The sequence below is a fragment of the Aplidium turbinatum genome, chromosome 4, assembly GCF_918807975.1.
Source record: "Aplidium turbinatum chromosome 4, kaAplTurb1.1, whole genome shotgun sequence".
NCBI lineage: Eukaryota > Metazoa > Chordata > Ascidiacea > Aplousobranchia > Polyclinidae > Aplidium > Aplidium turbinatum.
The window spans coordinates 14,243,126-14,261,744 of NC_137475.1; the positions used below are offsets into that span (position 1 = coordinate 14,243,126).

Below are 18,619 nucleotides of genomic sequence, written 5' to 3' on the forward strand. Positions count from 1 at the left end.
AACTGATAGTCAGCTTTGCTTCAATGTAGCAATATCACTTCAATTTTTGTTTCTTTGTTATTGTAATTGACAAAAAACTTTGTGAACGATCCTTTGTGATGCATAACAATGTTTTTAGTTACTCGCCTTGTTGTCCTAGCCTAAAACTTACCAGTTTCGCAAAACCTAAGGGTCAAGATAATGAGTAGACTACTTGTAAAAAAAAAGAAAGGTGGAAGAAAGATCATTTTAAAATAAAGAGGAAGAAGATTATTTATTTGCAGAAAATTCAGGAAAACCACTCTGTCTAGTTTGCCAAAAAAAAAAAACAGTTTCAGCTGCTAAAGAGTATAACGTCAAGCGCCATTATGAGTCTTTTCACAAAAATAAGTTTAAACTGACGACATCCAAAGTGGTTCTCTGTGGCCTTTGGCTATGCTATTATGGGAGCCAGATCAGGCCGCAGGCAGGATCAAAGTGTTAAACGTAGTAGCATATTTTGGGTGGAGGGTAGAATATTTTAACATTTTTGTTTGTGCTGTATTTTGTGTGCGACAGCATCGCTGGTCAGATAAATGAAGCGTGAATTGGATGGCGAAAGAATTGTTTTCGCTTCGTCGACGAAGAGACGCTGACCTAATTTACTGGTATCTCTGTGCGGTCGAGTGTGGCGAGGATTGACAGATGCCTCAGAAATGTTAAAGTGTTAAACGAAAGCGTTGTTTGTATGTTGTAAATTATTTTCGCTGACCAAGTTTTTATGTGCAGGAGGCTACTTGTTTTGTTAATTTAGTTCCAATGGCAGAGCTAGAGGTAGTCATAATGCAGAGAAAAGCACGATTTAAAATGAAGCTATGTTATTTGTTTAATTCACAGCAAAACTTTGTATGAAACCTACTGTAGGGGATAGTGGTATTGTTTTGTTTGTCGCTGTGACTTCATCGTGGATTATCAACAACTAGTGAACTAAGTTGTTCATATACATGAATTTCCCCTTGAAGTAGAATATTGAAATCAACTACGTAATTGCGTTACTTTGGACGATCTGCACCTTGGACACGAAATAGTTTGGTAAGTAACATTGTGACTTTTTTCTAGTACCGTACTATAATTGTCAAACTAATTAAACCAAAGTTATTGACTTTTTGTCTATCTACAGTAGTATTCTTTATGTTGTGTATATATGCTGTAACACCAGTCTAAATTGTAACAACAAAAAACATGTAGGTCGTAGCAGAGTATTATATATATTCTGTAATCTGTGTATTTTTTGTTTACACTGTTTGTTTTTGTCACAACTTATAAAACCAAATGCTGTCAAGGTTAGGTCTAAAACATTTGACCAGTTATCCATTTAAACCAGTGGTTTCCAAAGTGGGCGCCAGCGCCCCCCTGTGGGCGTTTGCAATCATGAAGGGGGCGCTGGTTATAAAGTGGGCGATTGGGGAGCGCTGAGAGTAAATCGGGGCAGTTACAAGAAGATGATAGCAAAGCATTTTTTGTCATGTTTCGCTTCAAGGAAATACAAAAGAAGACGGTGACTATAAGAGCTCTGTGGCACATTTTGTGGCAATTATGTTGGCAAAGTCGCTTCACAGTGCCTTACAAGTTTGTTGAGGTCGTAACACGTGACTTACTTTGAAGCACTGCGATTACGCAAATCCGATCTTTCAATCCGAGAGTATTTTGATCTAGCGTTCGTCCTAATCTATCTTTGAAGACTGTCATCAAAGCAGTGAATAAAATTAAAGCGCACGCTCTGAATACACGCTTATTCAAATGATTGTGCAATGAGAATGATGAAGCTTTTGAGCGCATACTACTCCACACCGAAGTACGTTGGCTTTCCCAGAGAAATTGATTCACGATTTTATTCCCTGTTTGAAACTATCAAGGAATTTCTGCAGAGTTGTGATCCTGCCCTTGCAAATGACGTCCTGGTTGTGAAAAGTGATATCGCCTAATTGTCAAACAAAGGCTATTTTCCTAATTTAATGAATTGAATTTATCCCTTCAGCGTAACGAAATAAGCTCGTGTTGTATCAGCGAAATTTAGCTAGACGAGAATTTTTCCACTTCTCAAGCTTGCATCAACTTGATACCAGTGGCAAAGGCATATCTAATCATCTTCAAGAAGTACGCAAAGACATGGGAGTTCGATTCCAGGATGTATTCCAGTTAGAAATCTATGATTGAATAATCGACCTATTCTGTGATATTTCCGAACATGGAATTTTTAAGGAGGAACTAATAACATTGTAAAACGATTTTGCACTCAAACCGAAGTTCAACATCTCGTATCAATCGTTCTGGCTGCAAAACCAAATCAAAGAGACATACTCTCACGCGTGGAATCGGGTCAAAGTTTTTATTATTGCCTTTCCCAGCTCATACTTGATGGAGCGTGCTTTCAGATAGCCCAATGTCTAGAAAATTCTGGGTATCTTTTTTTCGCTGAGACTTTTTGGTAATTTGTCCGAAATGACTTGAAATAATTCGGTCATTTTTTCTGATGAAAATATTTCCTTTCAAGTAGCTGCTCCAAACCAAAATTTGCACTTCCTACGTTCATCAGCGAAACTCAACCTTGCAACATCCGGCCGCAATTGACCGAATTGACTATATTTTTTTCGAACATTTTGCTAAAAAATAGGTCAATGACCGATAAATGACCGAAAAAAAAACAGGACTCTAGTTTTGTCATTTGACTAGAAGAAGCAGTTAAACCACGAACCCATACCGGTAACTCTTTATTTAATTTGATTAAATAGGTGAAGCAACTTACATTGCATAGAATTGTCTGATAATATTCTATTGTGAATTATTTAGCGTGAGAATATTTAATATTTTCTGGCAACTTGTCATGTCTTGCACGATGGTTTTGTTGTGTCTACTGTTCTAAGTACATATCAAAGCCAAGAGAAAGTAACTGGCCACTCTCCTTTCGTTAGTGCCGAAGGCCTAGTGTGATGACAACCTTATCTTCTCACTCCCGAAACTTAGTAACTGAGTTTGGCACCACATTTACCTTATCTATTAATTATGCACAGCTCATAGTTATTTTGTATTTGCAGATCGCTGGACAGCTCTGCTGTGCTTACCACTTGTATTCAAAGAGGGAATACAGCATTTTGTGATAATTGTCGCTGTAAGTCATCAGTCTACCGCTAGCTATAATTGATTACAATTACATTTTTTACTTAAACGGTTTGATGCTGTTACCTCGCAGTATCCGTATCATAATGCACGTAAGCACTATGTAAGGTAGGAGGCACTACTTCACCTATTAGAATGTATCAAAATAAAAACAAAATGGAAAAATGATGATCATCGTAGAATGTGTATGACTGTCTTGCAATATTAGTAAAAGTTATATCTCATTTTATATCCCGCATTCACATTAAGCGCTTGCTTAATGAAACAAAATTTGTCGGAAAATACCTCACAACTCATTACTCACACCTAGTGGTCAAAATTGTTAAACCGTACATCAGCGGAATCATCATCATTTACAGATGATGATTCCGCTAATTCCGCACCTAGTGGTCAAAATTGTTAAACCGTATATCAGCGGAATGCCAACTCTATTTTCTTCGCAATAGTGCACTCTCCAAGACAGAGCGTTAAAAAAGAGGTGAGATCACGGGCTCTAAGTCCACTGACGTCACAAATAAAAGAGAGAGAATTTTTTTTTCCTTTTTTTTTTGCTTGCAAAAATGCGCATGGTTTTTATCGGGGCTCTGGAATAGGAGTTTTTAAAAAAAAAGGCAAGACTGCAACTCCGGCTGCATACAAAACGATAAACAATGTTTGCAATTTTAAACTGCATGCAATTAGATATATAAGACCAAGCTTCTATTACTTACAACAACACAACTTTAACGCACAACGTTTCATAGAACCACTGATTATTATTCTTTTTGTATTCTTTTTGAATACTCCAAAAAACAATCTGGAGGCCCTAAAAAACCTTACAACACTGAAGCCGGAGTCAGCCAGTTATAAATCGAGGAGTCGAAGTCGTATATTTTTCGCCCAACTCCACAGCTCTCGTTTTGACACATTAAAGCTTTGGATGTTTTAAAAGAATTTTATTTGAGCAAATGAAATTTCAAGAATCGTGGTGAGAAGCAAAACTAAATAAAAGAATTGAAACTGAAACGAACCAATAATTTCAAGTAGCTTTAAGTTTAATTTAAAAAAAGCAATTTATTTTTATGTTTTTTTACTTCTTTGTCTTAGTTTCGTTTCGAAATCCGCCAATGTTGCAATTCGAAGTGTTCGGTTTGCCCTATTTTCTAGAAACGTAAGTGCGTTTGAAAACAAAACCGTGTCATGACGAATTTTTGTTTTGTTTTTTTATGCACAAATTCTGCAAAAAAGTCAAAGTGTTCATGTTAAAGGAGTTTTTTTTTAACCATAAATAGACATAACTAAGCAACGAGACAACATTTAACATTGTGAAAACAAAAACGACATAACAATCGTTCTCGGTTATGCAATTTGCATCTAGTAGTCTTCATCAAGCCTTTAAAACACCTTATACCTTGAATAAGAAATACTAAAGATTAGACAAAAATATACAGGATAACAACAAAACTATGGTCTAATCTAAGCAATTGAGAAACTGCTATATCTTGCACACATACGAAATGAGAACTAAAGTTACAGCTCTTAAAAAAAGCGTTTTGTTTTGCCTGATCGAAGATGAAATTAAAAGTGAAATGAAATGCAGATGAGATGATCAAAATTGATTTGAAATTTGAATTCTATTGGATAAATTTTTTATTAATCAGATCATAAACAATTTTTCGAGGGTCACATTTTGCTGCTGAATATTTCATTTGCCTGCCATTTTTATATTGGTACGAAATTGTTACATTGCCAATAACTCTGTATAGCTTATTTGTGTGCCATAGAGATGGTAGTGTGTCACAACAACACAATTCGTTAGCGTCGTATAAATCTATACCTTTTCCAAGTATAATCAGTTTTACCATAGGCCTATAATTCTTATAAAGTTGGATCAATGCTAATGTTACATATTGTTTTACAGGATGACAGTTTCAGCTTGACAAAAGTCACAACTCCTTATCTAGAGCACATCCGAGGGATTTTCTCTACACGTGCAAAGGCAACTGCTATGCCACATCGAGGAGCCTGAAACTGCACTGCTTCTGCTTTTGCACACGTATTGGATATTTGATATTAACTTTCCCCAAGAAGTCGCCGAAACGCTACAACTATTAAATTACCTGTGTGACATTTCCCGGTTTCCGTTGATATTAGCACACCTGTGCAAGCTTTAATAAATCAGTTTTGAATAACAATTTGGTAGTGCTGGTGTAAGGCAGTGATTTTTAACATGATTGTGTTCCTCGGTACACTATATCGTTCCGTAAAAGATCGTCAGGTGTTCCGCAAGAAATTGTTAAAATGAACTAGCGTTCTATGGAACACAGGTCGAAAATTAAAATCACAACTGCTTTGCGTTTGCCTTTCTGCAATTCCTGCCCGTATATCAACTTTGTGCAATTGTGCTCATCCAAACAGGCCAAGATATCGCATTGAGAAAAGCTGAAAGTGAATAAACTGTTGTTGTATTGTTTATTTTATTGCATTATGGATTAGCCCATATTATAAAATCCGATTTGGTGTTCCGCAACATTATTTTAATGCATAAAGTGTTCCGTGGCTCAAGAAAGGTTGAAAAACACTTGTGCAAGGAACACTTTTTACGCAACCTGACGGATAGGGAGGCAGAAAGTGCAACAAAAAAAACAGGAACACGAATTAATGCGATAAAAAAAACAGTCTGAATTGTAGAGTGGACATTTCCAACTCAAGCAAAAGGAATAAGGTAAAAATTAGGACCATTCTAATGGGTGGAAATTTAGACAGCCTGAGAGTAAATGCTACTGAGGTGGAAATTTCCACCTCAGATGAAGGGTGGAATCTTACACTTTTTGTGGTGGAAAAATCCACCCTATGAGTGTATAAGCCTAGGGTGGAAAACAGAGACTAGGGTGGAAATTTCCACAGTTTAGGGTGGATTTTGCTGGGGTTGGAAATTTCCACCATTGCTCAAGGGTGGAAATATCCACCATTTTTGGTGGAAAAATCCACCCTACAGAAGCATAGGGTGGAAAACAGAGACCACCCTTAGGGGTGGAAATTTATATACCTTTTACTTAACAGTGTTGTCTGTAAACTTGTAACATTAGAAAGCAAACTTGTAAGTTAACAGTAGGTAGCCTATGTAGTGAGATTTTGTGCATTTGCAGTTTGTGTATTATTTCGTTGTTGTTGTTGTTCGTTATTTGTGCATTTGCAGTTTGTGTATTATTTTGTTATTTTGTTTTGGATATGGACAACTTTGTCTGATGCAAATAAATTATTATTATTATTATTTCAAGACAGGTACGCTCTCAGTACTGTACTGCAAACAATGCAAAATCTCATTTCGCTAAATGCTCACCCGCTGTAAAAAACATTGTATTTCGCTCTTATTGTATGTCCTTTTACGCATCCCAGTTGTGGAACAAGTTTAGATCTTCTAGTATAAAACCATTACGTGTTGCTTACAATGATTCTTTTAGAATATTGCACAACTTGCCTCGTTATTTCAGTGCCCGTGAATATCAAGTAATGTATAATATAACAACGTTTGATGCTTTATTGAGGAAAAACATGTTTTCGTTTATCAGCCGTTGCATTCACTCCTCAAATCGCTTTATATCACACCTGATGTCATCTGATTGTTTTTATCGTTCTGAATACTTTCAATTCTTCCAACGCTCATTGTAAATAAATTTGTAACAGTAGATAGTATTGTGTCCGCCTAGCCTGCTTTACACAACTTGATAGTTCAGATTTAACTTACTTGTCATAGCACTTGTATTTGCGTGGCGGAACAAAGAATCCATCCAGCGAGACACGAGCCATTTATATACTAGCACGTTACGGGTTTCCAATACAGATTATGTAAATACACAGACACTACATCTCTTTCCTTTTCAGAATCAAACACTATTTCGAAATGTAGTCAACAGATCAAGAATTAAACATAACAGTTCTGGTTAAACACAACACAGTAAATTACATAACAAAGTCTTTAAACCGTTGCGGTGGTTTGATGTTGCGATGCGGCCTGGTTAGAATAACAGCGTCAGTAAGGTTATCAGGCGAAACATTTTGTTCAGGTATTACATCAGTTGAATCAGAGAAAGCCTCAGTCGAGACATTATGTCTCGAAGACACATCAGTGGTTAGGTCATTGTTTGAATCATGAAATTTCTTAACATGAGTTACGTTTCTTTTATACTTTGCATCATCATTTTCAACAATCACACAATTTCCATGCTTCTCTGTGACAATAAACGGATCTTTACGAAGGGTAGTAGAAAGTTTATCACGGCCATGTTGTTTCAATAGTACAGTGTCACCAGGTTTAATATCAGCTTGAACTGCACCACGTCTAAGATCAGCATATAACTTTCCCTTTTCCTTCATTTCTGAATCTCTGTCACGAACAGATTTAGAATCATGGTTATAAGAACGATCAATGCATGGTAACTTAGTAGGCTACGCAATTTTCGTTTGAACAACAATTCGGCTGGACTAACTCCAGTCGTTGAGTGTGGTGTAGAGCGATAGGGGAGGGTGGGGTAAGATGAGCACCTTTTTGCTTAAGTCGCTTTTACAAAAGAACGGTTTGTTTTGGAAAATTTTAATTGGGTGAACTTAAAGCACTAGTGAATCAGCTACATTTTAGATTGAGTTTTATCACCTTACGATTTTTATATTTTTTTGTATTGATACTTATTCGCGTGTTGCTCAACTTACCCCAGCATAAATTGTATGGGGTAAATTGAGCAATGACCTGGGGTAAGTTGAGCAATTCGATTAAGTTGAAGCATTCCCCTGTCAGTTTGTTTGTATAGTTGCGAGGCATTATGCTTCACAACACAACACTGTTTTTTTATCCAATACGAACCTAAAAAGACACAAATTCAACAGTTCAAACATTAAATAAGCTAAGGCTATTTCTTTTGGGGTAAGTTGAGCAACTGCTCCAACATACAGTACTTCAACTAGCATTGCACACTTTACCCCATCCTGATTTTTGTGACAAAATTACAAATATTTAAAAAACTACAAGACTAACCAACCTGAAAGTTTTATCGAATATCCTCACACTTTATACTTACCAATACAAAAAAACAGATTTGATTTACATAGTGTAACAATAAAGTTATTCAGTTTTTGGCAAAAAAATAAAAATTTTGAATTTTTGACATAAGCAATATAATCTGATATAATTGCGTGCCATTGTAAAAGGCAATTCTCAGTGGACATAACAAATACATTGAATGAAGTGGCATTATGAGTGATACATCCAGAATAAAAATAAAAAAATTCCGCCGACTCGTTTTTCCAAAAACAGGGGTTGCTCATCTTACCCCATTGCACACTTTACCCCAGTCTCCCCTACATAAGTAAATACGAATACAATTCATTTTTCCAGTTTTTACCTTCAGCTTGTGCAATTTTAATGCGTTTAAGCAACGAGCGATTTTGAATTTCAACTTCTCCGTTGGCTTGAGGCCACAATGGAGTCACTCTACGATGTAGCCTAATATTCCACATTCGCTCAAAAATGAATGAAATTCGTTGCTAATAAATTGCGGACCATTATCAGAACTTATTGAACAAGGTAAACCATGCGTTGCAAACATTTACTTTAAACTTTCAATCACTTTTTCACTAGTAACTGTTTTCTTAACATCAATTTCAAAGTAACGACTAAAATAATCGATCACAACAAAAACATAATTACCGGAACGCAGAGGTCCCATTAAATCAATAACAAGATCTTGCCAGGGTCCTTCCGGCAATTCGGTACGTTTCATGGGTTCAGGGGATACAGGTTTTGAAACAAGTTGACACCCAAAACAACTTTTACAAAAACGATCGGCATCTTTGTCTATGCCAGGCCACCATACTTTAGTACGAAGACGTCTTTTCATGACAACGATACCAGGATGGCCCTCGTGAGCTAACGTCAGAACATGTTGTCTCAATGTTTTTGGAATCACGATACGTGTACCTCGTAATAGAAGACGGCCAATGATAGCTAATTCACTTCGAACTGTTAGATAAGATTTACATTCAAGTTCACACTAGTCGTTCGAAAGAATGCAATCCATGACATTGCGCAACTCAAAATCAGCGTTTGTTGCACGCTCGATGTCACGTGTGTTCATGGCAATAGGCGCCGCTTCTTTTGCTACAAATTTCACATACTCATGCGTGTCATCAACGTGTTTGCACAACGCTTTTGAAGAAAATAAGCGAGATAAGCAATCGGCAATGTTTTGCCTCCCTGGGATATATTTCACTTCATACTGGTAAGGCATTAATCTTAAAATCCAGCGTTCTATTCTAGCATTCGGCTTGGAGCGGGGAGTGAAAATGAATTTTAACGGTTTATGATCGGTCAATAAATCAAAACTGCTCCCGTACAAATAAACGTGAAATCTTTCGCATGCCCACACAATAGCTAATTCTTCTCGCCGTGTCAATTATTTTAGTAGGGTCAAAATAGGAAATATATGGGCTGACCCGAAAAAAATTGCAAGAAAACGTTTTATTGGTTTTTCCTTTGGCTTAACTTCAATAGAACAACATATGAAAAGTTTTCCAAGATTTGAGCATCACAAAGTCTAAAATATGACGTCACAAAAAGTGGCCTACTGCAGGAAAAAATCTCTCTGGACTGTCAATTGTGAACCAACATAGCTGTTTATCCATAATTTGTTGACAATGAATTTATAAAATAAGTGTCTAGTGTTGTTATTTTTCCATTATAATAGAATATAGATGGATTTTGCTTGTGTACAATTAATATTATGACGTCATTATTATGTCATGATACCTGTAAGAGATAGCCGCCTCTAAGCAAGCAGTTTCACTGAGCGATTGTTACTAGGGTGGACTGAAATTTTTTTTCTTCTAAAAACATCCCCCTCCAAAAGCCTGGCAAATGGCCTAAAACTGATTTAGGGGTGTTGCCCGCTAAATTGGTCGAGCCCGGGGCCGATAAAGGTCACGGAAAGGTCAAATTTTATAAAATTGCCGTAACTTTTGAACGAATTATGATAGAAAAATGAAACTGGTCTTAAAAGATGCAGAAGGGCAAAGTTTCTATCTGTTGTAAGAGTAAAGTCTTATCTATCTTCTTCAGATATAGAAATATTTCCAAAAAAACTGCTTTTTAGGGGTCTGAGACACTACAATATGGAACAAAACTTGTAATTTAGTGAAGTTGAACAAGACAGGTAGCTACACTGTGCAAACGTGAACTTATATAATGCTATAGAAGATTAGCTATTAAGGAATGATCAACACAATGTACAGTAGGCGTGAACATCCAGGTCAATCATCTGTTCTCTTCCTACCAATGATCGATATGTACCCCGGCGAAAAAACATGTATTCTAGCCACACTTGACTTCACCTGTAACCGCGCAACAAGGCACAACATTCCACCTGTTATAACTTTTGATCAGCCATTATTTTGGAACGCTTCTGAGATTGTTAACGAAGTTGAAGACTTAAGTCCACTAAAAGAAATTGTCTTGTTACTTGGTAGTTTCCATACACTCATGAATCTGTTGGGTACCATCAGGACATTGATGGAGGGAAGTGGACTGAAGGAAGTCCTAGAAACATCTATGGCGAGAATGCTGTGGTACACATGATGAAGGGAAAGGCTGTGCAGCGTGCGCTTTGAGGTCATCTCCTAGCAGACCATAGTGTCTCACCAACCAAATTGTCTCAGAGATCATTGAATGTGACCCAGAGTTTGAGATTTGCCTGCTTGAACTTGAGCAATTATACAAACTGAGGAAGGTATTATAGATGTCGCCACATTATCCAGATCAGCGTGCACGGATATGCTTGCTTGTTCAGTTTCCGCAAAGAAATACGAGTTGTCTGAAATTTCGAAAACTAGCAAGCTTTGGTTGAACTATCAGCGGATGTTGCGAATTGTCCGAGAACTTATCGAGGCCGATCGCACTGGATCATAGGAAATGCATCTCCATACCATATCCGACTCTCTGCCAATATTTGCTGCCGCGGGTCACCCAAATTATCTGAAGTCAGCTTACCTATATCTCCAAACGATTACTGTCTTAGAGATTGAACACCTTGATGTGTTTCAAATGTTCATGCAAGGATACCATGTCATTCGGCGAAGTGACAAATTATGGGCTGGACTAGGTTGCGACTTGGTGATCGAACAGACGCTAATGAGATCACTGAAAAGTACTGGGGGCTTACACGAGGCAGTAGAATGACGGAACATGAGCGGACCATCTGGACGATGTCGTCTCCTGTATCATCTGCCTACTGTGCTATGCAAGAGTTTTGTGATATGAGATATACAAGCAGTGAACAGCCAAAGAGGAAACTTCAGCAAGAATTTTAAGGGACACAGTAGAACGGACTGAACTGGCTACTACACTCGAACTCTATAGCCCATTTAAAGATGAGATCACACTACGCAATACCATTACTGGGATGAACGCTGGCGCTGACATGAATGTACACAACCTTTTTGCTGTTGGCATGGACATTGTTGCGAAAATGGATGGCCAGTTGATATTTTCGTATTCACATAGACGGAACACAAAGGTGAAAACATTGGCAGCAGCGAAGGCAATCAAGGTTGCAGATGAGCGATTGATAGAACCATCACTCCTGTTTCAGAGGTTTATGGTTGCGTCGCAGTCTGGAGACCTAAGCTTGGATGAAGTGATGCAGTACGAACTCTGCCCATATTCACCATCTTTGTTTGAAGCTCAAAATCTATTACGCAAGTCAGACAAACCTGTCCTGCTGGAAGCAATACGGAACTATGCCGCTTATGTAGAAAATGCTCTTCTTCGGACTGCATCAAAGACAGAGCACTACGTCCTAGATGGGGGTCCTCTCTTACATCGACTGAAATGGACAGAAGGATGCACATATAGTTCAATTGTGGATGATTACGTACCTTTCACAACTGGGTTGTATGGTAAAGCAACTGTCGTTTGCGATGGACATGGAGGGCCCAGTACAAAGGATAACGCACACCAAAGACGGAAGACATTTGCTGCTAGAAAGTCAATGTGACCGAATCTACCAAATTTGTTGGGTGAAGCAAGACTTCCTGTCAAATGATACCAACAAGCAGTCACTCGTTGATATGATATCAACTCGACTAAAATAGTGTGACTGTTATGTTGTGAAAGCAGAAGGGGATGCAGATGTAGACATAGTACGAGCTACGGTGGATCCATCTAAACTGAGAAACACCACGCTCATTGAAGAGGATACAGATCTGCTCGTTCTGCTTCTTTACTATGGTGATGTAGACTGTAAAGATATGCACTTCCGATCAGACAAGGGGAAGCCAACTATCTACAACATCAGAGTTCTGAAAGATTTACTTGGGAACCACGTCTGCACTGACCTGTTGTTTGTTCATGCATTTACAGAATGTGATACATTTTTCAGAATCTTTGGTGTTGGAAAAAAATCAGTGTTTTAAAAAGTTATCAAGGGAGACTCTGTATTGCGATCATGCTCAAATATTTTTTGTGCACCACGCTCTGAACAAGGTGTAGAAAGTGCTGAATGTAAGGCTTTAGTATCACTATTTAATGGGACAACATCTGACTCGCTCGCATTATTACGTGATGGCTATCTTTGCAAAAAAGTTGTGACATCAAGCACATTTGTTACGCCTGAGCAGTTGCCGCCGACAGAATATGCATTGAAGTACCATTCATTACGCTGCCACTTGCAAGTGATGGCATGGATGGGCCTAAGTACTCAAATGGACGCTGAAAAATGGGTTTGGAAAATTCAAGGGGATAAGCTATTACCAGTGATGACGGACAAAAACCCTGCTCCTGACGTTCTACTAAAAATGGTTCACTGTAATTGTTCAACTGGGTGCAATACACTCAGGTGCGATTGTAAGAAGTATAAACTTGAGTATACAAGGGCATGTGATCCTTACCAGGTCGACAACTGTGCAAACATTAACAATGCACCCATTCTAGAAGATACTGATGACTGATTTATAACTCACACCTGATAAAACAGTTTCTTGAATTCTGGTATATAAAAGTCTTCTTTGAACGTATTTAGTGATGGAAAAGTGTGAATAAACAACATATGAATGAAGACATTGGCATATTGATGTCATCGGAGATGAAGCAAACTGATTAAGTTTTCTGTAAGTCAATCTTTTGCACACGTATTTTTTTACTATATCTCCAAATACTTTAAAATTGTAAATATTCGTGTAGCCTAAATAGGTGAAAACGTCATGATGATGTAATAGATGACGTCAAAATTGAACTTTAGAGTACTGTGTTAACCAGGGGTTCCCAACCTGGGGGCCATGAGCCTATTTCAAGGGGGCCTTGGAAACATTTGAAAAATAATAATTTTTTTAATTTATTATCTCTAAGTCCACTCCAACACTATATAACAAAAAAAATAAATTAAAATTTAATAAAAATACTAGTAAATTTTACCCAAATCTGTGGGTTTTCAACAAGGATATTCAATATGACATGCGGCTTGCTCTTTCCACCACCAAACCAGAAATTAAGACAATGTCACAGCAAAAACAAGCTCAACCATCACATTAACTGCATACGTATAATAACTAATTAGCCTAATTTATTATCATGTTTATTGTGTGTTGTATTTATATTATTTTATCATTCTAAGTACCGGTTACTGTATAAACAAGTTTTTTAATTAAAATGACGTTTCTTAATTTTTTCAAAAGGTTGATAAAAATAGGGGGGCCATTGATTTTTCAAAATTTTCAAAGGGGGCCACGGTGTAAAAAAGGTTGGGAACCCCTGGTGTTAACTGTTAAGATTACTGGGGTAATGCAGTTTATAGTTAAATTTGCCATTTTTATTGGTTATGAATCAGTGTTTTTTTGGATTGGGTACCTATATACGAGTATTTCGGTAAAATGGCGGCCATTTTGAATTACATAATATTTAGACCCTTTGTGACGCTCGAATTTTGGAAAACTTTTGATATGTTGTTCTCTGAACCGAAAACTATTGGAAAACACCAAAAAACGTTTTCTTGCAATTTTTTTCGGGTTGGTCATCATATTGACCCTACTATTTTGTACTCGTGCGTCGTTGATCAAAATAAAACAGTTCATCACCTTCTTTTTCAGTTTGCGAATATTTACGTTCAATTTCGGTTAAAGTACGGCTAGCATAACTAATAACATAATTTTTCCCATTTTGGTTTTGCACCAGCACTCCAGCTAAACCAAAAGGACTAGCATCAGCAATTACTTGAGTTTTAGCATGTTTGTCATAATAACCCAAAGTTACACAATTGCACAATAACGATTTTAGATTTTCAAAAGATTGCTGTTGAGCTTTACCCCAATGAAAATCAACACTTTTACGAGTTAACATACGAAGCGGTTCCGACACCGTGGCTAAATCAGGTATAAATCTAGCATTATAATTCACCAGTCCTAAAAAACTTCTTACTTCAGCAGCGTTTTCTGGTGCTCTTGCTTCCTTAACAGCTTCAACTTTTGCCTCTTCCGGATCAATTCCTTTGGACGACAGCACATGTCCCATAAATACAAGTTTGTCTTTGTTGAATTCGCATTTTTCTTTGTTCAGCGTGAACCCACTATCTCGAATTCTTTCAAGTACCTTCTCGAGTCTTCGGTCATGCTCTTCTTGAGTCGATCCGTACACGATAATGTCATCAAGGATATTCTTGACTCCTGCACAGCCTTGTAGCGTTTGTTGCATTACTCATTGGTACATCTCCGGAGCACAACTAACTCCAAACATCAATCTCTTGTATCGATATAATCCTTCATGCGTCACAAATGTAGTAATATTTCTAGAACTAGGTTGTAATTTAATTTGGTGATACGCCCATTTGACATCTAGTTTAGTGAATACCTTGCTTTGGTTCATGTCATGCAGCACTTCTTCAATGGTAGGCATCGGGTGACGTTCTCTTCTGACAGCTTTGTTAGCTTGGCGCATATCGACACACAAACGGATGTCTCCATTTTGCTTGGGCACGATCATTGCAAGTGAAACCCAAGTTGACGGTTCTTCAACTTTTTCTATGATGTCAAGGTCTTCCAACTGCTTCAATTTTTCTGTCAACTTGTCACGAAGGTTAAATGGAATTCGTCTTACAGGTTGACACACAGGCTTTACATTTTTATCAACAGGTATTGTTAATTGAAAGTCTTTTAATTTTCCCACACCATCGAAACATGACTTATATTTATTCAAAAACGAAGGACTTTTAGTTACAGCATTTAGTTCAGAATCAAATTTAATGATTTGTAACTTTGTGGCTGTTTTCAATCCTAGCAGCGGTTGCCCTTTTCCTTCGATCACTACAAATTCGACATTTTTCAGTGCTTTTTTTGTTGTTTCAACGTCTGCAGTGAAAATTCCTGCTATTTTTAAAGGTGCATCACTTCCATAAGCGTAGATTGTTTTGTCAGAAAGATGGCTTTTACACTTAATGCGCTGTTTTTTCAAATCTTCCCACAGTGCACGATCAATTACATTGCATGTAGCTCCCGAGTCGATAATCATTGAAATATTGATTCCACCAACATTTACCGAAACTTTTCCAGTATTGTAACTACATAGATTAAAGATATAGTCCAACTCACCATCAGCATTTCGTTTTACTTGTCTTACTTACTGTTTCACTTAATGTTATTTTTCCGGTTCGTCCTGTTGCTTCCATTCGTCGGGTTCTTTTCCACGTGGCTGGTTCCAACAGATTTTGTTCTGCAGCAGCTTGCAAAATGACCCATTTTATTGCATTTTCTACGTTCTTTTCCTTGCGCTGGACAATTCCTGTCGCTGCTTTTGTGACCTTCCCTTCCACATCGGTAACATCGGAATCGAGATTGATAGCTTTTCTTTGCCGATTTAAACGTCGAGATTTTGTTGACTTCCTGACCGTATGATCTTGATTGAATTTCTGACCAGGGCCGTAGCCAGACCGCAGAGCAAGGGGGGCCAACTTTTCGTTAGGGGGGGCCGAAAAAATTTGAATGATTTTGGCATTTTAACCTCTTAAACACCGGTATCCACAAAAATTGCAATATGTCAGTTTAGTGTTAAGACCAGTAGCGTAGCCAGGATTTTGAAAGGAGAGGTTTTGACGACCGGCGGGCGAAGCCCGACGGCGTGTTCGCCTAAGACGACACCCAGCGACGGGGGGTCTGGGGGGCCTCCCCCAGAAAATTTTGAAAAATTACTTTGAATTTGGTGCATTCTGAGAGCATTTTCAACAAAAATGTGGGTATGAATATTCCTGTAAAATGGTGCTGTCAGGTGGCATAGCAAAAGGATAAGATCATGTTTTCTTCAGCATTTTTCGGAAATAAAGCTAAGTCTCTATGTTTTCTTGTTGCTAATTCCTGGCTGAGATGTTTGAATGTTAGGTATTGGCACAACTCGCTCTTTTAATGCAGTTTTGTTTAAAATTAGGCAAATTTTTTTAGACTGAAAGCATCATGCTCAAGCATAAAGAGACTGAAAGCATCATTCTCAATATCGTGACGTCACACGCGTGCCAAAGGGGGGGGGGGTTGTAACCCCCCCCCCTTTGGCTACGCCACTGGTTAAGACCAACACTGGTCTCTTATCACGGCAACCATATTACAATGACCAACATAACAAAGCAATTGTTGAGTTGTTGTATAAATAGCGGTACTTGTTACGAGCAAAAACTTTAACTGGCTCGAAGAAGCTAGTGCCGAGGATTTTGATATATATGATTACATTCCGCCTATACAACCGTGAGCTAGTCTATTGCAATTGCAGTCGCGGATGTTTGGATGCAAGCCGTCTCACAAACAAGTCTAAATCGATAGATTTCGATACAGAATGTTCAAAGGCCATAAGCACTAAGTTTGCCTGTCTTGGTTGTAACATGCTCCGTCTAGTGGGAGCGTCAGCCCTTGTTAACACTGAGAATCCACACTCACAAACGGCAGTGCTAGATTCAAATGTAGCAATATCTGCTGCAAGGTTGAACACTTCACAGATCAGAAAACTAGAAACAAAATTTATTTACACTGATTGGATTGAAGAAAAAAAATAAACACTGCTTAACTGCACAAATTTGGTTTATCACTGCACAGATAGGTTATCACTGACCCTTAAAATTAAGTATGGTAAGTAATGGGTATGAATTAAGTATGAATTAAGTATGGTAAGTATTTAAGAATGGTAAGAATTAAGTATAGCCTAATTTGTACCGGTTTGTAGGCCTGCTGGAAATCCATTCCCTCTTTGTTAGGTTATCATTCTTTCCCAAAACATTTTTATTTTACACTGTTTCTGACAATTTTTTTACCAACCTAACACGTGTTGGCCTTGGTTGAATTGAACCTGTTGAGGTTGCCAAAGGAGGAGTTAGGGGGGGGGGGGCGAAATTGTTTAATCATCATAGCTGTTAACTAAACAAAACAATTGTAGTTAATTGGGCCAGTTGGAGCTGTGCAACGGGAAAATGGGAAAAATCATTATAATTGCAGCTGTTGCTCAAGAATGTTGGGATTTTGCCAGGGGGGCGAAATTTTTTTCAGGGGGGCGAGGCCCCCCTGGCCCCCGGCTGGCTACGGGCCTGTTTCTGACACTTCGAATGCCAAGGCCAATTCTCTTAACGTTTTTAGATTCAAGTCACTTCCTTTTTCTAAGAGTCGCCGTCGTAACGCATCCGATCTACATTTTTCCACGACTTGATCACGAATTTGATCATCCATGCTGTCTTCAAAACTGCACGTTTCTGCTTTTTGTTTTAATCGAGTTATAAATTGTTCTACACTTTCTTCCTCTTTTTGAAATAAAGATCTAAATACATGGCGTTCATACGGGACATTGTTTAACGGCGTAAAATAATTAGTTAGTGCTTGAACAGCAGCTTCATAGCTGGTCAATTCCCCTTCAAGAGTAAAAAAAATGTCCTGCACTGCCATTCCAGCACAATGTAGCAGCAGAGCTGGCTTTCTAGAAGCATTCGTGACATTCTTTCCTTCAGCATACAACTCAAATGCTCGTTTCCATCTGGTCCATCGCGTGCTTGCTCCAGGACTTTCACAGTCAAAAGGTTGTAAATCAAACGTAGGTATCTCCATTCTTTTCTGAGTATTATCCTACTATCCTCGTCGCCAGAATTGTTGTGTCCGCCTAGCCTGCTTTACACAACTTGATAGTTCAGATTTAACTTACTTGTCATATAGTCCGGGGGCAGTAGACTGGCCCAAAAAAAAAGAAAAATCGGAAATGTCATGCTCCACAAGCATTTTCTTGTTGCATTTAACCTAAAACTTACTCCTGCCAATTTTTTTTCGATTTGAAGAATGTTTGGAGGTAACTCATAACTTTACATTTTAGGGGAAAGTAGGCGAATTTACGAAATTTGATGCATTTCCAAAATTTTAACAAAATTTTCCTTCATTTTCAGTTGTTTAGTATAGTACATTGCATATTGGAAATTTATAAGGATAATATTTTATTCTGTGTTTGATCATGCCA

General features: G+C 37.9%; 1 protein-coding gene across 1 annotated transcript; it reads right to left on the reverse strand.

The window, feature by feature from the left end:
- Positions 1-17,700: 17,700 nt before the first annotated feature.
- Positions 17,701-18,219, reverse strand: LOC145768926 (uncharacterized). Its single transcript, XM_082580529.1, has one exon. The coding sequence runs from the start codon at positions 18,217-18,219 to the stop codon at positions 17,701-17,703; it is 519 nt and encodes a 172-aa protein (XP_082436655.1).
- Between the last annotated feature and the right edge of the window lie 400 nt (positions 18,220-18,619).

Coding starts and splice junctions, on each gene's coding strand:
- LOC145768926 (XM_082580529.1), bottom strand. CDS start 18,219: ATGGAGATACCTACGTTTGATTTACAACCTTTTGACTGTGAAAGTCCT.